At 37.5% G+C, this 23,262-nt stretch overlaps 1 protein-coding gene across 1 annotated transcript; it reads left to right on the top strand.

Moving 5' to 3' along the window:
- Nucleotides 1-11,755: 11,755 nt before the first annotated feature.
- Nucleotides 11,756-22,961, top strand: LOC308608837 (E3 ubiquitin-protein ligase RLIM-like; the record flags this gene model as incomplete). The annotated part of the gene is made up of 3 exons (XM_081222168.1): nt 11,756-11,893; nt 15,801-16,044; nt 21,325-22,961. The coding sequence occupies 3 exons, from the start codon at nt 11,756-11,758 to the stop codon at nt 22,959-22,961; spliced, it is 2,019 nt and encodes a 672-aa protein (XP_081078294.1).
- Nucleotides 22,962-23,262: the final 301 nt, after the last annotated feature.

Here is a 23,262-nt window from a genome sequence, read left to right as displayed (position 1 = left end):
TTATATTTCTTTCCAGTAAAGCTCTCAATGGATGATGACAAACGGAGTAAGTCATAAATTACAGTTCAAAATTAAGGTACATAAGACCAAAATCAAATCTGGTCATGGAGCTGACCCTGGTAAATTAACAAATTCATCTTATTGACCTATAGGAGTCAGTAAGGCAAAGCCTAAGCTTCATTTCAACATGAGGATTAACTTAGAAAGTACAAACATGAACAGAATCAGAATTCAGAAAGGACTGAGAAGGACCCTCAAGGTAGCATTAATATAATGCCACTTATCAGATTTAATCTGAAAATTTTCTTCACTCAATAACTCTTTAAAATAAAACCACCAACACAGTTGACTTAGAAGGTAGACAGCCAATTCAATAAAAACTTGGGACTTCAAGGAGGGAAAATAAAGTAAAAAGCAAGAACAAAAGTATCCTGAAAAGTCCCTTTTGCAAAATGAAGCACTTAATTTATCAAGCAGGGATCACAAAGAGTTACTTATGGCCTCTTATAGTGGATACTTTAATGTAAAATAGATAAGTGCCAGAATCAAAGTATTCATGATCCTAGGAAGGCAAGACAAACACACAGGATATGCTAGTCATTCTCTGTTTGTTCACATATTCTGCTTCATTTTCTGCTCTTCTCTAATTGTTCTGTGCCTTGGAAGTTTGTACCATTCAAGCTCCATCTCCCAGGCTGTCTTAGCTTCATTTTGAGTTCAGCCAGAGGAACATTAACTGGATGTAAGTTAGGAGAAAAAGGGTTGATGGGTATCTCCTCCATTCCTTCCATGCTCCAGAGCCATGTCTTGGGCAATTTCTGAATCCCTGGATAACTAGCTCTCCCACTGGGCAGGCCCACTTCCAAAGTGCTAGTTCTCACAAATTTTGGTAATACCTTTTCCAACTCTTGCCCCTCAGCTCTAGAGGTGGTAAAAGCTTCATGCTGTTGCTCCTTTCCGAATACCAACCATTCTTTGTTGCTGTTTTTAAAACAGCTTTATTGAGGTATAATTATACATATTTAATGTACATAATTTATATTTAATATATATTTATATATAGTTGCACATATTTAATGTATACATTTAAATCACATATACCTAATGTATGCAATATAATGCATATTTAATATATTTAGTTTATATATATTTAATATATATTTAATGCATACAAATTTGATGAGTTTGGACATATGCATAAACCTGTGAAACCATCACCACAATCAAGGTGACAGATATGTCCATCACCTCCTAAAGTTTCCTTGCATCTCTTTGGGTATTTTCTGTTTTGTTTCATTTTGTTTTGTGATAAGGAAACTTAAAATGGGATCTACCGACTTAACATACTTCTAAGTGCACAATACAGTACTGTTAACTATAGGTGCTATGTTGTACAGCAGATCTCTAGAACTTATTCGTCTTGCATAACTGAAAATTCATACCTCTTGAACACCCTTTTTCTCCCTTCCCGCAGTCCCTAGCAACCATCATTCTATTCTCTGTTTCTATGAGTTTGACTATTTTACATACGTCATATAAGTGGAATGTAGTATTTGTACCTCTGAGACTGCCTTATTTCAGTTAATATAATATCCTTCAGGTTCATTCATGTTTTCACAAATGGCATCTCTTTTTAAAGGATGAAAATATTCCATTGTAAGGCATACATTTTTTTCAGGACTGAAGGGCCTAGACTTAAGCAAATCACAGCCCTGCCTTAAGATAATTAATATCTTCCACCCAGTTTATATCAAGTGTTGCAGTTTGAGGATAGCAACAAGACAATAAAATAAGGAGGCTCTGACTGGGAAGGCTGTCCAGTCTTTCACACAGAACTAGGAATTGAAAAGACCTTGACTGGGTTACCATATTCCAGAATTATATATTGGGTTTTAGGCTATGTTCCTTATAAGTTAATAAACTCAGAAGCTATTAGTTTTATAATTCTAGTTAACAACTCTAAAATCATAAGAAATTTGGAAAATTTGGGAATGAAACTGAAAAATGAATTTATTAAGTTATACTTGTAAATACTGCTTTAAAATGGATTTTAATTACTTGTACATATTGATCAGCACACTCTCCCAGGAGGCAACTCTACTTGGGATGCCACCCACAATATATGGTTCTTCATTCTTCTAGTGGCTCAGGTTTCCTATCCTTTCTATCAAGTAAAGAGGTTTGGAACAGCCGGAGAATATATTTAACCAATTCACTTCAATCCTTTCATGTAGTAGATAAATAAATTGAGAAATGTATAACAACTAGAACAGGTACGTACACGTAGTAGTAAGTTTACAAATATTTGTGGATGATAAAGAAATAGGAATATTGAACAAGGAGGACAAACTCCATGAAGAGAAGTTTCCATTAGACTTCTAATTATTTCAGTTGCAAGGACAAAGTTGATGCCAAACTGAGAAATTCTCAAATCACCTCATGAAACACATGACCCTGTTTATTATAACAGGTGTTAAAATGTGTTCAGAATTATTGCCCCAAATCAGACAATGTAAGGCAGACAGTAAAACAGGAACATGTGTTTTCTGACTTTCAAATCAGGTATAAGTCTCTTAGATAACAAAACTCTAAAGTTTCTGAAATTATTCTTTACTTGATCCAAATCATATAGTGATCATCATTTTAAATGAGTAAAGTATTGCCAGAGAATTGAATCCAACACAGTCTGTAAACTAACATTTGGAAAAGGACTTTTAGCATTTTAATTGTAATATTAGTTTCAATAAATTTGTTTAAATTTTTGTCAAAGTTATGAAAATGAACATTTCAAAAATTTTACGTAAGTGATATTTTACAGCTTGGATAGAACACAAAGATCAACTGGTTTAACTCCCTCATTTAAGAGAGATTAAAACCTGAGCCCAGGAGTTGACTGTCTCAAGTACTGTGGCTTATTTATAGCGGAGCCAGGACAGGAATCTAAGTCCCCAAAAGCTGGTTCAGCACTCTCTCCTCTCTGACATAAATCAAACCCAATTCTCAGGAAGAATATACGTCTTGTTCTGATAAAACTAATCTAGGTAAAGACATACAGTCCTTTAAACGGATAGAAGTCCATACAATTTTTAACACTTCTGACACGTACACTGTTATTTTTGTTAACTGGGACAAAATACACATCAATTCACCTTTACCTGGGAATGGTTTCTCTTAAGGGAACTGATGTAATTAAGAGCTAAAATCCTTTTTATTGAGAAAGTAATAAAGGAGCTTGAACAACTAAAACAATGCATATTATGTGTCCCTTAGTAGGCCATGATATAATTCTGTTAAAATTTGAAAGAACTGAAAGAAAGTCAATGAGTACATGGAGAACTAGACCCTAAGTTATCTACTGCAAACAAACAATTAGCAAAACTATCACCTGGAGGGTTTTGGAAAATAGCAAGTGTACCTAATAAGCCCATAAATCTGACTAAGGAGATGTCTAGAAAGAGTAAAAAAAAATCAATTAACTTCTTTAAATGCCTCTAATAATATACGAGAAGAAAGAGATAAACTAAGAAAAGAATTATTCAGTTTTAGAAAAGAATGTAGATAAAACATAGAGTGCCCAGGATAGCCTTTCCAGCTAAGAAGAGTCAAAGTTAAACAACGACCTCAGAGCAAAAAACAGAACTTGGACAGTAAAATGCAGTCTCAGGGTAAAGAAGTAAAGGCTATAGCTACAGATCCTTGTTTAAGATCTCAGAAAGATTTTAGGTGGCCCAAGGTAGGTAAGGACTTGTCTTAAAAAGAAATGTGGGTGTAAATTTTGTTTAATGCATTGAACACCCAAAAAGAATCATAAGCAACCAAACAGGTGGGGGGGGGGACAGGGAGAGAGGGAAAGAGAGAGAGAGAGATGGAGAATTTGTGCTATTAGAAGCACCATGAGCTTAGACTAAAAGGGACAGACACAGTTCAGAATGAGAAGAATTCTTGGTACCCTCAAAGTTTTGCACACAGGAAGAACACTAAGAAAGCTACTCAGCTACAAACACAGACCATTTAATGAAGCTAAGATGACTCAGAAGGCTGAACTAAGATATTACAGGACCAATTGGTGACCCAGGATACGGCCCTGGGCCCTAAACCAAGAAACTGGAAACATGCAGTCAGTAGAATTTTGGAATTACTGTGAACTATTCCTTCTCTTGAACAGAACTGTCAACTAATGCTATCCTATGCCTATCTCAATATTGTATATATAGATGTGAGGAGGGCAGATAACCTGTCTTTTTATTTCCCAGGTATTATCTTTAAGGGGAATAAAACTCAAGGAGATGCACCTGAAGAGTCTCTTCGATTTCTAGACCTAATTAAGATGACAAAGTCCTGGACATCCATACATTATCATAAGGAAATAAGAGTTTAGGGGTCTTGAAAGGGGGTGAATGTACTTTTTCATGTGAGAAAAATGTAAATATCTGCCCAGGGGATTGACTGGTAGATTAAAGATGGCTGCAAATCCTTCACACTTATTTCACTGAGAGATTATTTTTTCCTTTCTTTTGAACCTGGTCTGGCCTATGGTTGCTTTAACCAATGGAATATCATAGAAGTGATGCAGAACTGATACTATATACTGGCCTGGGCCTAGCCTTTAACAGGACTGATGCTTCTACTATGGTCTCTTATAAACCTGACCATTTGGTAAGAAATCTAAATACAGTAGAAATCTGCCAGACAAGGGATTTATCCCAGGGATGCAAGGATTCTTCAATATATGCAAATCAATCAATGTGATACACCATATTAACAAACTGAAGAAGAAAAACCATATGATCATCTCAGTAGATGCAGAAAAAGCTTTTGACAAAATTCAACACCCGTTTATGATAAAAACTCTCCAGAAAGGGGGCATAGAGGGAACCTACCTCAACATAATAAAGGCCATAAATGACAAACCCACAGCAAACATCACTCTCAATGGTGAAAAACTGAAAGCATGTCCTCTAAGATCAGGAACAAGACAAGGATGTCCACTATCACCACTATTATTCAACACAGTTTTAGAAGTCCTAGCCATGGCAATCAGAGAAGAAAAATAAATAAAAGGAATACAAATTGGAAAAGAAGAAGTAAAACTGTCACTGTTTGCAGATGACATGATACTATACATAGAGAATCCTAAAGATGTCACCAGAAAACTACTAGAGCTAATCAATGAATTTGGTAAAGTTGCAGGGTACAAAATTAATGCATAGAAATCTCTTGCATTTCTATACACTAACAACAGAAGTTCAGAAGAGAAATTAAGGAAACAATCCCATTCACCATTGCAACAAAAAGAATAAAATACCTAGGAATAAACCTACCTAAGGAGGTAAAAGACCTGTACTCAGAAAACTATAAGACACTGATGAAAGAAATCAAAGGTGACACAGATGGAGAGACATACCATGTTCTTGGATTGGAAGAATCAATATTGTGAAAATGACTATACGACCCAAAGCAATCTACAGATTCAGTGCAATCCCTATCAAATTACCAATGGCATTTTTTACAGAACTAGAACAAAAAATCTTAAAATTTGTATGGAGACACAAAAGACCCCAAATAGCCAAAGCAATCTTGAGAAAGAAAAACGGAGCTGGAGGAATCAGGCTCCCCGACTTCAGACTATACTACAAAGCTACAGTAATCAAGACAATATGGTACTGGCACAAAAACAGAAATATAGATCAATGGAACAGCATAGAAAGCCCAGAGATAAACCCACACACCTATGGTCAACTAATCTATGACAAAGGAGGCAAGGATATACAATGGAGAAAAGACAGTCTCTTCAACAAGTGGTGCTGGGAAAACTGGACAGCTACATCCAGCTACATGTAAAAGAATAAAATTAGAACACTCCCTAACACCATACACAAAAGTAAACTCAAAATGGATTAGAGACCTAAATGTAAGACTGGACACTATAAAACTCTTAGAGGAAAACATACGAAGAACACTCTTTGACATAAATCACAGCAAGGTCTTTTTTGATCCACCTCCTAGAGAAATGGAAATAAAAACAAAAATAAACAAATGGGACCTAATGAAACTTAAAATCTTTTGCAAAGCAAAGGAAACTACAAACAAGACGAAAAGACAACCCTCAGAATGGGAGAAAATATTTGCAAATGAATCAATGGACAAAGGATTAATCTCCAAAATATATAAACAGCTCATGCAGCTCAATATTAAGAAAACAAACAACCCAATCCAAAAATGGGCAGAAGACTTAAATAGACATTTCTCCAAAGAAGATATACAGATGGCCAAGAAGCACATGAAAAGCTGTTTAACATCACTAATTATTAGAGAAATGCAAATCAAGACTACAATGAGGTATCACCCCACACCAGTCAGAATGGACATCATCAGAAAATCTACAAACAACGAATGCTGGAGAGGGTGTGGAGAAAAGTGAAGCCTCTTGCACTGTTGGTTGGAATGTAAATTGATACAGCCACTATGGAGAACAGTATGGAGGTTCCTTAAAAAACTAAAAGTAGAATTACCATATGATCCAGCAATCCCACTACTGGGCATATACCCAGAGAAAACCATAATTCAAAAAGACACATGCACCCCAATGTTCACTGCAGCACTATTTACAATAGCCAGGTCATGGAAGCAACCTAAATGCCCATCAACAGACAAATGGATAAAGAAGATGTGGTACATATATACAATGGAATATTACTCAGCCATAAAAAGGAATGAAATTGGGTCATTTGTGGACCCACAAATGTGGATGGATCTACAGACTGTCATACAGAGTGAAGTAAGTCAGAAAGAGAAAAACAAATATCGTATATTAATGCATATATGTGGAACCTAGAAAAATGGTACAGATGAACCAGTTTGCAGGGCAGAAATGGAGACAAAGATGTAGAGAACAAATGTATGGACACCAAGGGGGGAAAGCGGTGGGGGTGGTGGTGGGATGAATTGGGAGATTGGGATTGACATGTATACACTGATGTGTATAAAATGGATGACTAATAAGAACCTGCTGTATAAAAAATAAATAAAATAAAATTCTAAAATAATAGTTTTCTTTTTCTAGTTCCCTGAATTGGGAGTGCGGAGTCTTATCCACTGCTCCACCAGGGAAGTCTCTGGAAAGACATTTTCAAAGGTGTGGATCAATTGCAAGCGAGGGTTGAAAAAAAAAAAATCTAGCAGACTACATGGACTGGCTCTGGAAAGGGGGGTGGGGGGTGGGAGATAGGAACCAGCCAACACCCAGTAGTTCCAAAAGAGCCGTCCCAGTCTCCTTAGCTAATTCAGCTAATAAAATGAAGAAAGAAGCCCTAAGAAATTAAGAAGCTGAAGAAAAAAGCTTAAGAAATTAAGCCCTGTCATCTTAATCCAAGCCTTGCCTGGATTCCAGTGTCTTAGAATTATGAGATAAAATAATGATAAATAGCCACTAAATTTTGATGTAGGTTGTTATGCAGTAGTGGATAACCAGAGCACATACATAGGAATTAATAACGTGCAGAAGATGTTGTGGCTTTTGTTGGGGCCCAACAATGCCAATCAATGGCATATTGATTATTTTAAATTAAAGTTACTTAAGAAACAGCCAGTAAAAAAGGGACACGAGATACTTCTTCTCTGTCCCTCTGAAAGCAGGAGATAAATCTCTCATGTGAAAGGTGCTCTCCCTGCATCTGGAGGTAGAAGGACAACCTTACCACCAGAGACAGGGAATTCAGGCAGAGAAGCCTGTATAAACAAACCTTATTACTTCTTTAACTGAATACACCAAGCCCAAACTCTGTTTAGATTTTTCACTAATTAAGCACCAAAAGCCTAAGTTTCTTTGTGCTGTCAACTCCTCACAAATTTATCGTTTATCTAAAAAGTATAAAAAGCTTCCTGCTTTGGCTACTCCTTAGGTCCCATTTCTATGAGACTTCTGGGCACAAGAATTAAAACGTGTTTCTTTTTCTCCTATTAATCTGCCTTGTGCTAATTTTCTTATTAGTCCAGCCACAAGAACTCAAGATGGGTAGAGGGGGAAATTTCCCCCTCCCTGCCACTTGTAAAGAGCACACAATGTTCATTGCAGGTGAGAAATACTTAATGGAATACTATTTTCTACCCCTATCATTGTCAAGCTCATTTCTTAGAGTCCCATGGACATGATACATAAGAAAAGATGCCTTGTCAACAATTTGGTGAAATATTAATTCTAAAAATTTGTTTAATGAAAGTCACATCAAATGAACTTACTCCATCAGAAAGTATATCTGGTTAATTAATGAGAAAGTTTAATTTTAGTAATCCAAGTTATATTCAATTATATAATTTGGAATCATAGATCATGACAACTTTGACTCTTTTATTTTTTTCAAGCAGAATAAGGGACCCCTATTGAGTTTCTGATTACAGTTCACACCCTGTAGGTGGCTCTCATGTTATCCTTGCCTGTTAGTATTACTGAATCACCCTATCTGTTCATGATTTGTTTGGTATTTTTTTGTCTCTAAATGTTTCTAGCATACGTGAATCAGCATTGCCATGTACTTCATCACATAATTATATCTATATGTATATACTTTTTTTTGGCCTCTCCCGTTGAGGAGCACAGGCTCCGGACGCGCAGGCTCAGCGGCCATGGCTCACGGGCCCAGCCGCTCCGCGGCATGTGGGATCTTCCCGGACCGGGGCACGAACCCGTGTCCCCTGCATCGGCAGGCGTACTCTTAACCACTGCGCCACCAGGGAAGCCCTATATGTATATACTTTTATCCATAATTGAATCTGGGTGTTTAGAAACATACTGGGAAAGTCATATAATGATGTTACAGTCATGAACTTTCCCTTAAAAAAAGAAAAACTGGTACAGAGCTGTTCCTCAGGCGGTCTCAGCCCTGAAGATAGTCCAGGCGGATGGAACATTCTTGTTTCTCTAAGCAGCCACACGCTGATGGCAACTGATACAAAGAGGAGGAGCTTCAGGCAGAATAAACTCAGGGCAACCATTATGACGCCTGGGCCGTGCTCTCAGCCTTGTCAGACTGCCGCATGCTCAGACAGAATTCAGTTCACGGGGCCCCAGCTGAGCACGCAAAGGCCATGAGTTACAGCTGCCCTCCTCCCAACGTGGACGGCATGATCTCCCCCAAGGTGGACAATCTGACCTACTGCACCTCACCCAACACCCTGAGGTGCGTCTTTGAAAAGTATGGGCGCGTTGGTGACGTGTACATCCCATGGGACCGCTTCACCAATGAGTAAGTGGCTTTGCTGTCGTCCGCTTCCACGACAAGCACCACGCTGAGGACGCCATGGATGCCCTCGACGGGATCGTGCTGGATGGCCACCCAGAGCTGCAGCCCGAGGCTTCCTTGCCACTGTCGTTCCAGCAGCAGGAGCCAATCTTGATCTCAGCGTCGATTTCCCTTCAGCCATGCGAAGTCTCCATCTTGCTCTGATGATAGATCTCCATCAACCTCTAGATCCAGATCTACTCGAAGTTCCAAGTCCAAGTCCTCCTCTGGGTCCAGATCTTCCTCAGCAACCACGTCCAGGTCTAGATCCATAAGCCTTACACCAGAAAAAAGCCCAAGTCCTGATCACAATTGAAAAATCCCTCCAAGTTTCCTAAAGAGGAAGGAGCGGTGCCCCATTAGGATAATGAGTCATTAGCAAACAACCTGAGGACTTGGGAGCAGGGGAGGGGAGCAACATTCTCAGGTGATCAAAGAGTCCTTGAAATAAGCCACTAGCTGTTGAAAAGGTTATTCTTTAGCATGTTGTATAAGTTTTTACTTGTTTTAAGTTTTGCCTCAAGTGGTAAACTTCATTTTGTATGGTATTTTGTTGCTGTTATTCAACTATCTTCTAAGTTAGTGAGGTGAACAACTTCAAGTTATTATTGGTTTGAATATTTGAGGTAAAACTTCATTTCTCTTTACTGCATTTTGTTTGAAAGTAAACAGACTGTTATCTAATTTGTGGCCCTCCTGACTTAAGAAAATGTGTGCAGCCTTTTCTTTCTGAGTAGTCAAAAACTGTCTAGTGATTGACTCATCATTGCCATCATTCTTTTAAAAATAAAGACCTCCTTGAAGTTATTATACATTTACTTACATGTACTGTATACCTTTGGGTTTAACTGGTAATCTGGACCTGCACTGGTATAGGGACATTTAAGGTGAAAATAATTTTTTTAAAGGATTATTTATCAAACACAGTTCTAATTGCTTATGTATTTTTGTGCACTAGACACAGCTGTACAGCAGCTGAATAATGCTGGCTAGCTGTTAAAGGTGGTGTTTTGTAGTGCAGAATGCTTGCCTGCTTCACCTTTTCTCCTGATTGCTCCTATGTAAAGGTAATGTGCTGCACAGAAACAAATGGTTATCCAGTTTATGAAAAAGCCTGACAATTGCACTTCCAGTCACCCTGGCCTTGCATATATAACAGAGCATACAGTGAGCACATCTAGCAGGTGCATTTAAAAGTAAATATGCCTTTATTTTTTTCCTTTCACTCCCAAAGTGGTCAATCTGACCATCTTCTGTTACGAACTTAAATATGAAAAATGTTAAGAAGTAAATTGTAACTTTCTAAGTGCTAACAACATGCTGTATCTTTTTGTTTATGCATAGAACAAATATTAAAAACAAGACTTTAAAGTAGACAATAACTATAGTGTTATAGGAATTCAAAGTTCTAGATAAAGTATGTTCACACTGTAGAGGAACTTTCAAAACTTCAGTGAAATAGATCTATTACTAGTATCCAGAAACCACACTTAAGCCAATGGTTATTAACCTAACCAAACATCTGTTAAAGCTTTTTAAATACACCACACATAGACATGCAAGAACACACATAAGTACACACTTACTCACACTAAGACTTTGCTAAATTTAGGCATCCTAAAAATCCCACCAGGGAGCTAATTGGTCACATAACATTATCTCACTCATTAGTAAGGTATTGGTGAAAGACATTTTAGTTCCCACCAGGACCATTCTGTTTCTTAATATAAGCCAAATGTTCAGTGGCACTTTAACTCAGGATATTTTCTCTTCATATGAGAATTAAATGAGTATTACTGGGCCAAGGTATCAGAATACATTGTATAATAAATGAAACACATACAAAAATAGGGACATTCTGAAAGGACCTCATGGTACAAAGAAGTAGGAAATTTATTCACAATATTAACATTATATGTGATAACCACATTTCATTCATAATCAAATGAAAACATTCATTTCCTTCAACTTTACAGAATTTCAAAGCCTAATAAATACTTATTAAACAAATAAATGACAGAAAAATTCTGTTTGCTTATTTTTTCATAAAAACTAAATCCAATTAAACTTAAATTGTATAAACATGTTAACTTTATAGAATGGACAAAAGCAAGTAAGTTTTACATGGCAATTTTATTATAAATTACTATTTTCTTCCAGTTTTATGGAGATATACTTGACATTTAGCACTGTCTAAGTTTAAGGCATACAGTAAGTCCCCTACACACGAACCTTCAAGTTGTGAAAGGTCAAATATGTGAACGTGTGGTCACATGTCCAATCACATAAGTTAGTTCACATGTCTGGTGTACATTGTCATGTGTGTGCATCCTCTACAAGTGGTTGTGCTTTTGTGTACTTTACAGTACTGTATAGAATACAGTAGTACAGTATCTTTATTTCAAGCCCAGGATGTCCAGAAGCAAGCATAAAAGCAGCGATGATGTAGCTGGTACTGCTAAGAAGCAGTGATAACGATGGAAACAAAACTGAAAATAATTGAGAGAGTGGAGCGAGGTGAGAAGATGGAATTGGCAGCCCAGAGAAAGGATGAAGAGAGACAAGAGGAGGAAGAAATAACTGAGGAACCAAAGAGATTCACCCTGCGGGAAATGGCAAGGGGATTTTATTTGAGGAGGCACTGTTAGCTTTTGAGGCATAGGATCCAAACAAAGAACAGTACACAAAGGTTGCAGCAGCCATTCAGAATGCAATCCAGGGCTACCATGTCATCTATGACGAGAAAAGAGGCTAGATAGAACTGAATCCAGCAAGGAACCAGAACCTATGCCATCAGCGTCAGGCATGAGTGAAACTGCAGCTTGCCCTCCATCTCCTGTTGCTGACGATCCCTCAGCTCCACCATCTCCCACCTCCTCTCCCTCCTCCAGTCAGTAACTCTTCTTGCCTGTTCACTCGATGCCAGCCCCTGGATGCCAGCTGTTGTACTGTATTACTGTACTTTTCAAGGTACTGTACTGTAAGATTAAAAATGTTTTCTTTATTTTTTTGTTTGTTTTTTATGTATTATTTGTGTGAAAAGTATTATAAACCTATTGCAGTACAGTACTAGATAGCCAATTGGGTACCTAGGCTAACGTTGTTGGACTTACAAACAAATTGGACTTATGAACGCACTCTCGGAATGGAATTCGTTCCTTTGTAGGGGACTTACTGTACAGCATAATGATTTGACTTATGTTGGGCAATAAGAAATTTTCCTTTACCTTTCTAGATTCTTCTGGCTGGTCTAAGAATTAAATTAACATGAGACAGATTAACAGGAGAAAATCAAACAAAGTTTAATAACATGTACATATGGGAGAGACCCAGGAAAACTGAATGACCAATATGGCTGAAACCCTCACCTTAAATATGATCTTCAGTTAAAACCAAAAGAGGATGTTGTGGGTAGTGTTTGAGACTTCAAATGGGAGCAAGGTGATTTATATGAAGATGGAAAAGCAAATGTTTGGTAGATGGGTCGTGTAGAGAGACAGTGGACACAGAGTGGACTCTGATCTCTAGGCCCTGCTGAGTTTCTCCTACCACTACTAGCCCATATTCTTTGTAGATATCTCTGGTGATAGCTCTATTGGGGAATAATTGGCCCTCTATCTAAATTTTTTTAGGCAGTTAGGAGCAAGGTCAAAGTTTCTTCCTGAGACTTTTGGGCCTAGATTTTTTTTCAGCTTGAAATAATCTGCATACCAAAGAAACATTCTGTGGTGGAAAGTTTTGTTCCCCTACACTTATCTACATCATGAAATGATTACCACAATAAGTTTAGCAAACATCCATGACCTCATATAGATACAAAATAAAAGAAAAAGAAAAAAATATTTTTTCCTTGTAATGAGAACTCTTAGGATTTACTCTTAACAACTTTCATATGCAACATACAGCAGTCTTAATTATATTAAGCATGTTATACATTACATCCCTATACTTATTTATCTTGTAACTAGAAGTTTGTACCTTTTGACCACCTTCATCCAACCTCCCCACCCACCTCTGGTAACAACAAATCTGATCTCTTTTTCTATTAGTTTGTTTGTTTGTCTTTTGAAGTATACTTGGCCTACAACACTATGTTAGTCACTGGTGCACAACACAGTGATTAGATATTTCTGTACATTATAAAATGATCACAAGTCTAGTTACCATCTGTCAGCATACAAAGATATGACATTACTATTGACTATATTCTCCACAGTGTACATTTCATTCCCTTGACTCCTTTATTTTGTAATTGGAGGTGTGTACCACTTAACCTCCCACACATGTTTCACTCATTCCCTGACCCCCTCCCCTGTATCAAATTACTTTTTTGACATCTGATTACATCACCAATCATATGGCTATCCTGTTACAACTATTAGGAGCCTTCCAATGATAAGTGGCAGGAATCTTTCAAAAGTTTACATTTTAAAAATGAAATACATTGTTTTACAGATCTAAAAATCTTAAGGCACATCTAGCTTCAGGTATTCCTCAAATTTTTTGTCAGGTATCTTGCTCTTTCTCCATTATTGTTTTCCTCTGTCTCTTTATGTCAATGTTCCTCATTCTTGGGACATAACATAGCCACAAGCATCTTCAGGTTTATATCCTACCAGCTTAGCAACCGCAGTGGAAAATGATTTCTCATTTTCAGTAGTTCTAGCTAACATCTCAGATTTAACTCTTAAATGTACTTTTGGTCACATGCCCATGCTTAAACCAATTACCATAACCAATTTGAGATATACTGATTGGACATGGCTGCATCATGTGTCCTCTCCTCTAGCCATGGCAGTGAATTCAGCTAAACCTAAACCAAGTGGACTAAGATTGTAGAATGGGTTTTTCCCCCATGAAAATCAGGATGCTATTAGCATAAGATGTTAAGGGGACACTAAGCAGACAAAAATAAAATCTACTGCTTGTTCTCAAAAAAATATCAAAACATCTTAATCAGTGTCCTATTTCTTACATGAAGAAAATCAAAACTCAACTTATAGTTTGTGTCAATTATTCTTTCTGAGATTAACTCCACATTTCCACCCAACCCCAAAATTGTGGCCACAGTTGCCCAAACAAGCCAAGGTCTTTCAAGTCTACTTCTTCCATCTGACATAGTCTTTCTCTAGCAACACATAACTGCCACTTTCCATCTATAGAACGTATAATTATATTTAAAGATTCAGATTTAAATATAATACCTCTGTGAAACATTTCCCAACTCCTATTAAATAATTGCTACACAGTTCTCTGTACTTACACAATACTGCATACATAAATCTATTATAAAACATACTGTATTTTGATAGTTTCTATGTGGTGTTTCCCTCACCTGGTGTGTGAATTACTTGGGAGTACAAACTGCTTCAACAACTGACATATCTCTAGCCGCTAAGGCAATAACTGACCCAGTTTATGTTGGATGGATTAATTATTAAATAAGTCAAATTGAATAAAGTCTCAAATTCAGCAGCCAAATCTTGTCTTTACATGAATAAGTTGAACGAAGAGCTCCTAAACAAGTGTTAAGTGGGGCTGGTAATATTAATGAGTCCAAAAGCTCTTAGAGGTCTCCTTCAGATAGCATTGCAAATGAGCATTATTTTATTTTCACCAAGCCTTTCAGGTGATACATGCAACAAAATCAGCAAAGTCAGTACTCATTGTGGCAGACAAAGTAACTATTATGTATCTGTCTTAAAAGTTCCTGTGATGTTCTGGCTAGTTTTGTTTAAGTAATATTTATGAGAAAGGAGGACAAAAATGAACCTGATGCTTTTGTGGAGAAGGAATTCCCTGGCTGAGCAGAAAAGCCTGCCAAAGTTTTGGTGTTTCTTGTTTGTTTGTTTGAAACAAGATTGAAGGACTGTATAATGCAAGATGAAGCCATTAACAGTTAAAAGGGAGAGGACACACTAAAGGGCACTGGTAAATTATCAGAAATTGTGGGCTTTCTTAGTGAGAGTCTATGATTTGAGAAATTCATGAGGAGAAAAGGCGGAGGTCCCTGGGCACCTGAAAATGAGAATTGCTGAATTTAACTAGGCTGACTTTGGCATGGTATTTTGAAGAAGGCAGTCATATGTAATGTAAGGAATAAATAGAGCATATCAGAGCCTGAAAACGCCTCCTGAAAACCTGAGAATAGGCTCATGTGGGTGAAACGAGGTGAAGGACGGTGCTTGGTACACTATAAACCCTCAGTAACATTGGCTGGTTTTGAATGAAATGAAACGTAACCTGAATCCAGTCCCTACTCGGTAACAGCGAGGAAGATAATGGGTGCCTAGGCAACGTCAAGCAAGTTCTGGGATAGAGGCGGCTCCCAACCTTTGCGTCACCAGGGGCTACAAAACTGAGTCGGGACGGGAGAAGGGAGGAATCTATGCGGAGGCTCATCCGACTGAATCGGAACCGGACACTCTGGCAGGAAGTAGAAAGCGAAGAAAACTAAACGACCATTGGTGAATTTCAACACTACGTCGTGAATTTCAGATAATTTTCCACTTGTTTATTAAGACGGAAAACTCGGATTCCAACGACGAAGGAGATGGAGTTTCGGCCCAATGCATAAGTCAAACGGACCGATTGGTTTGTGAAGAAGATTTCTCCAGGTTCGTAAATAATCTGAGTGAAGAAGATTACAAACTTATGAGAGACAACAATCTTCTAGGCATTCCAGGTGAAAGTACAGAAGAAGAGTTGCTGAGAAGACTTCAGCTAATTAAAGAAAACCCACCACAAGACTCAGATGAAAATACAGGTATATTTTGCTTTTGGAGGGAATAGGATGGGATGAATAAGGTACTTCATAATAGTAAATAGTAACTTCATAATAGTAAATAGTAAATTATACAGAAGTGACATAAATTAATTTGGTAAGTAACTTCTCATAAAAAGAACTGGCACTTACTTGATTTTTGGTGAGAATGTCAAGGTATGTTTGTTTGTTTTCCTGATTCACATGTGGGTTGTTTTAATTGGGAAACAGTGTGAAGTAGCCTATTTGTATTTTTCTTGGTTTTCTAACTCAATTGAAAGTCCCTCCTACTTCCTGAATTATTTTTTCTACATAGACATGTAAAAAAAGCAAACATAAATATTTTATATTCTAATCAAGTGGTTCTCAACTGGGGACAATTTTGCTCTCTCCAACACCTGGGGACATTTGACAATGGCTAGAGATATTTTTGGTTGTCACAGGGGAGGCATGGGTGTTACTATCATCTAGTGGGCAGAGGCCAGGGATGCTGCCAAGTATCCCACAATGCACAGGATAGCTCCCCAAAACAAAGAATTGTCCAGCACCAAAAGGTCAATAGTGCTAAGGCTGAGAAACCCTGCTCGAGCCTCAGGTCTGGTGCCTTCCCTCCCAGTGTGAAGTAGAGGATTTTGCTGTCTAATGAAGAGGATACTATAATACTTTGGTTCTTGAATATGGTCTTATATGTACCATGCTAGGTTCAGTCTATTCATTTGATCTGACCTTCAATTTAATGTCAATTAAAAATCTTGGTAACATTAAGAAGTATTTAAAATGCAAACAGTTTTAAACCTATAAAACTTGTTTATGTTTGGGCAATAATCTTATATTTTAAAACAGCTTATATATTATCAAAGCACATAAGTGAAGAGCCTAGAAGTAGTAATGTTGGAGACTAATGAAAATTAGACAATAATGTAAATTGAACTAAAATACTAGCATTGTACCTTAACTGGTGTTTACCTTGTTTAATTGCATTAGTGTTTTGACAGTGGACTGAAAAAAAAAGTCTCTCGACATTCCTCCTACAGTGGTACACAGGGCTGTGTATATGATGAAATATTGAAACATAGACTTCCTCCAGATTCCCTTTTTTAAAAATTCTCTAAGTTTATCTAGGATTAGCTCACTCTTTTCAGATGGAATTGAAACTTTTCTACATTTACTTATAAATCTACACAGTGGACTATTAGAAGAGACAAAGAAGGATACTACATAATGATAAAGGGATCGATCCAAGAAGAAGATATAACAATTGTAAATATTTATGCACCCAACATAGGAGCACCTCAATACATAAGGCAAATACTAACAGCCATAAAAGGGGAAATCGACAGTAACACAATCATAGTAGGGGACTTTAACACCCCACTTTCACCAATGGACAGATCATCCAAAATGAAAATAAATAAGGAAACACAAGCTTTAAATGATACATTAAACAAGATGGACTTAATTGATATTTATAGGACATTCCATCCAAAAACAACAGAATACACATTTTTCTCAAGTGCTCATGGAACATTCTCCAGGATAGATCATATCTTGGGTCACAAATCAAGCCTTGGAAAATTTAAGAAAATTGCAATCGTATCAAGTATCTTTTCCGACCACAATGCTATGAGACTAGACATCAATTACAGGAAAAGATCTGTAAAAAATACAAACACATGGAGGCTAAACAATACACTACTCAATAACGAAGTGATCACTGAACAAATCAAAGAGGAAATTTAAAAAATACCTAGAAACAAATGACAATGGAGACACGACGACCCAAAACCTATGGGACGCAGCAAAAGCAGTTCTGAGGGGGAAGTTTATAGCAATACAATCCCACCTTAAGAAACAGGAAACATCTCGAGCAAACAACCTGACCCTGCACCTAAAGCAATTAGAGAAAGAAGAACAAAAAACCCCCAAAGCTAGCAGAAGGAAAGAAATCATAAAGATCAGGTCAGAAATAAATGAAAAAGAAATGAAGGAAACGATAGCAAAGATCAACCAAACTAAAAGCTAGTTCTTTGAGAAGATAAACAAAATTGACAAACCATTAGGCAGACTCATCAAGAAAAAAAGGGAGAAGACGCAAATCAATAGAATTAGAAATGAAAAAGGAGAAGTAACAACTGACACTGCAGAAATACAAAAGATCATGAGAGATTACTACAAGAAACTCTATGCCAATAAAATGGACAACGTGGAAGAAATGGACAAATTCTTAGAAATGCACAACCTTCTGAGACTGAACCAGGAAGAAATAGAAAATATGAACAGACCAATCACAAGCACTGAAATTGAAACTGCGATTAAAAATCTTCCAACAAACAAAAGCCCAGGACCAGATGGCTTCACAGGCGAATTCTATCAAACATTTAGAGAAGAGCTAACACCCATCCTTCTCAAACTCTTCCAAACAATTTCAGAGGAAGGAACACTCCCAAACTCATTCTATGAGGCCACCATCACCTTGATACCAAAACCAGGCAAGGATGTCACAAAGAAAGAAAACTACAGGTCAATATCACTGATGAACATAGATGCAAAAATCCTCAACAAAATACTAGAAAACAGAATCCAACAGCACATTAAAAGGATCATACACCATGATCAAGTGGGGTTTATTCCAGGAATGCAAGGATTCTTCTATATATGCAAATCAATCAATGTGATACACCATATTAACAAGTTGAAGGAGAAAAACCATATGATCATCTCAATAGATGCAGAGAAAGTTTTCGACAAAATTCAACACCCATTTATCATAAAAACCCTGCAGAAAGTAGGCATAGAGGGAACTTTCCTCAACATACTAAAGGCCATATATGACAAACCCACAGCCAACATTGTCCTCAATGGTGAAAAACTGAAACCATTTCCACTAAGATCAGGAACAAGACAAGGCTGCCCACTCTCACCACTCTTATTCAACCTAGTTTTGGAAGTTTTAGCCACAGCAATCAGAGAAGAAAAGGAAATAAAAGGAATCCAAATTGGAAAAGAAGAAGTAAAGCTGTCACTGTTTGCAGATGACATGATACTATACATAGAGAATCCTAAAGGTGCTACCAGAAAACTACTAGAGCTAATCAATGAATTTGGTAAAGTAGCAGGATACAAAATTAATGCAGAGAAATCTCTGGCATTCCCATACACTAATGATGAAAAATCTGAAAATGAAATCAAGAAAACACTCCCATTTACCATTGCAACAAAAAGAATAAAATATCTAGGAATAAACCTACCTAAGGAGACAAAAGACCTGTATGCAGAAAATTATAAGACACTGATGAAAGAAATTAAAGATGATACAAATAGATGGAGAGATATACCATGCTCCTGGATTGGAAGAATCAATATTGTGAAAATGACTCTACTACCCAAAGCAATCTACAGATTCAATGCAATCCCTATCAAACTACCACTGGCATTTTTCACAGAACTAGAACAAAAAATTTCAAAATTTGTTTGGAAAAACAAAAGACCCCGAAAAGCCAAAGCAATCTTGAGAACGAAAAACGGAGCTGGAGGAATCAGGCTCCCTGACTTCAGACTTTACTACAAAGCTACAGTAATCAAGACAGTGTGGTACTGGCATAAAAACAGAAAGATAGATCAAAGGAACAGGATAGAAAGCCCAGAGATAAACCCACGCACATGTGGTCAACTTATCTTTGATAAAGGAGGCAGGAATGTACAGTGGAGAAAGGACAGCCTCTTCAATAAGTGGTGCTGGGAAAACAGGACAGGGACATGTAAAAGTATGAGATTAGATCATTCCCTAACACCATACACAAAAATAAGCTCAAAATGGATTAAAGACCTACATGTAAGGCCAGAAACTATCAAACTCTTAGAGGAAAACATAGGCAGAACACTCTATGACATAAATCACAGCAAGATCCTTTTGGACCCACCTCCTAGAGAAATGGAAATAAAAACAAAGATAAACAAATGGGACCTAATGAAACTTCAAAGCTTTTGCACAGCAAAGGAAACCATAAAGAAGACCAAAAGACAACCCTCAGAATGGGAGAAAATATTTGCAAATGAAGCAACTGACAAAGGATTAATCTCCAAAATTTATAAGCAGCCCTTGCAGCTCAATAGCAAAAAAACAAACAACCCAATCCAAAAATGGGCAGAAGACTTAAATAGGCATTTCTCCAAAGAAGATATACAGACTGCCAACAAACACATGAAAGAAAGTTCAACATCATTAATCATTAGAGAAATGCAAATCAAAAATACAATGAGATATCATCTCACACCACTCAGAATGGCCATCATCAAGAAATCTAGGAACAATAAATGCTGGAGAGGGTGCGGAGAAAAGGGAACACTCTTGCACTGCTGGTGGGAATGTGAATTGGTACAGCCACTATGGAGAACAGTATGGAGGTTCCTTAAAAAACTAAAAATAGGACTACCATACGACCCAGCAATCCCACTACTAGGCATATACCCTGAGAAAACCATAATTCAAAAAGAGACATGTACCAAAATGTTCATTGCAGCTCTATTCACAATAGCCCGGAGCTGGAAACAACCTAAGTGTCCATCATCGGATGAATGGATAAAGAAGATGTGGCACATATATACAATGGAATATTACTCAGCCATAAAAAGAAATGAAACTGAGCTATTTGTAATGAGGTGGATAGACCTAGAGTCTGTCATACAGAGTGAAGTAAGTCAGAAAGAGAAAGACAAATACCGTATGCTAACACATATATATGGAATTTTTAAAAAAATGTCATGAAGAACCTAGGGGTAAAACGGGAATAAAGACACAGACCTACTTGAGAATGGACTTGAGGATATGGGGAGGGGGAAGGGTAAGCTGTGACAAAGCGAAAGAGAGGCATGGACATATATACACTACCAATCGTAAGGTAGATAGATAGTGGGATGCAGCCACATAGCACAGGGAGATCAGCTCGGTGCTTTGTGACCGCCTGGAGGGGTGGGATGGGGAGGGTGGGAGGCACGGAGATTCATGAGGGAAGGGATGTGGGAACAGATGTATATGTATGACTGATTCACTTTGTTATAAAGCAGAAACTAATAAATAAATAAATAAATAAATAAATAAATAAATCTACACAGTGTAGTTTATAAAATATTAACTCTATAAATGTGAAATCAGTTTAAAACATCTGAGTATTTAAGTTCTCATTTTTTTTTTTGTTTTTGAAACAAAGTTTCAGAGTGCTATTTTATGATGGTTCTAATTTTGGTAGTTCTTTTATGCACCCTTCCCATTTTTTTTGTTAACAGATAGAGCAGACTCTTCAGATGATGTGTCTAGTGGTGACTCTATAACAGACTGGCTTAACTGTTCTGGACAAACTGAAAATATGACAAGTGGACAAAGAGAAAACCAATCTTGGAGAGAAGAGAGCCAAATTAATCCTAAAAGTGATCAGTTCATATTCAGTTTAGAAATAAATGTTAACCTTGATAATGGGAGTCCAAATCCAGAGAATGAATATGTAGCATCTGCAAGACTTCCCAGAAGAGAAAATATGGAAGACAGCCAGAGGCAAGTGGAAAATCCACAATCTGAATCAATATTTACAAGACCATCTATGTCTGAACAAGATACAACTGAAACATTAATGGAATTCCCACCTACCAGAAGTCAGAGAAGAGCAAGAAGTAGGAGCCCAGAGTATCGGAGAACCAGAGCAAGAATTGAAAGTTGGTCGCCTCCACGTTCACTTAGGGAAATTGTACAAAGACTTAATCATAGTATACCATCTCAGAATTTTGAGCGGCCTCTGCTAAGTGAGAATGCGAGATTTTCTAGAACTGAGCACCAAGAAATATTGAGACAGCAAATGACTGGATTTGACTTGCAAAATAGTGGTCTTATTGAAACTTCTAAAACAAGGAATGCCATTCATGGAGAAAATTCTCCAGATACAACCAGCAGTGGTGAATCTTGGGGAATGAGGGAAATATATCCAACCATACCCTTCAATCTTGAAGTAGGACAAGTTCATTCTGGAGCATATTCTCAGAGAGACAGCAGAGCTAGTAGAACTCAGCTAACATCTGAGACACCAAACAACACTGTCACTTCTGAAAGTGAACGAGGACTGAAGCATATGTATTCACATTCTGAGCGGGCAGGTGTGAGAGCTTATGTCAATACCATTAGAAATCCCGTTTGCAGAATGTTCAATACTAGCTTAAATGATACATCTGTTCCAATTCAGAGCACGTTAAGGCAGACAATGACAGAATTTAGTAACTCAAGTAACCTTATGGACAGTGACAGTAATTTAGAGCATAGTGTCTCACCTCCAAGTCAAAACATGGAATGGCCAGAGTCACCTAATGGTAGTAGTAGTGGTATATTTGGTTCTGATTCAAATCCTAGCTATGATACCCATTCAAGTTCCACACTGATTTGTCATTCAAGCCCCAACTATATGTCTAGTTCCAGTTCTAGTCCTATTTCCAGTTCCAGCTCAAGTGATGAAAATTCAGGAATTAGCTCACTGATGTTTGAAGGCAGTGAAGAAACAAACTTATCATCAGACTTATCATCAGAGACCAGCCAAGGGGGTAGACAAATTATCCTAGTAATATCTGATCAAAGTGACTCTGGGTCCTCCCATAATCTGCAACAGTTTTTCCTCTTAAATGAAGATGATCTATACCAAACTACAGGACTCACCAAAGCACAGATTGACAACTTGGCTGTAAGATCTTTTAGTGAAAATGATGCACTAAAAGCCTGTAGCATTTGCCTTACAGAGTACACAGAAAACAGCAAGCTTCGCATACTACCTTGGTCCCATGAATATCACATTCACTGCATTGATCGCTGGCTGTCTGAGAACTCTACCTGTCCGATTTTTCGTGGGCAAGTAGTGGATTCCAATGAGAGTGAAAATCCTAATTGAGATCTGAATTCTCAGCTATATAAAGTGTTATAGGGCTTCCCTGGTGGCGCAGTGGTTGAGAGTCCACCTGCCGATGCAGGGGACACGGGTTCGTGCCCTGCTCCGGGAAGATCCCACATGCTGCGGAGCGGCTGGGTCCGTGAGCCATATGTAACAATCTGAACTGAATCACTAGTTCCTGAAGGAATTATTGGGCTTTCCCCAATTTCTGTTCCATAATAAAAGGAAATATTAAAAAGTCAAACAATATTGTTCAATCTGACAATAAAAATTAATTTCACACCATAGCAGTTCACTGAAT

The sequence above is a fragment of the Mesoplodon bidens genome (genome assembly GCF_964165515.1).
Source record: "Mesoplodon bidens genome assembly, chromosome: X".
In the NCBI taxonomy this organism is placed as follows: domain Eukaryota; kingdom Metazoa; phylum Chordata; class Mammalia; order Artiodactyla; family Ziphiidae; genus Mesoplodon; species Mesoplodon bidens.
The sequence above is the reverse complement of the archived record's forward strand: the minus strand, read 5'-3'. Positions and strand labels throughout refer to the sequence as shown.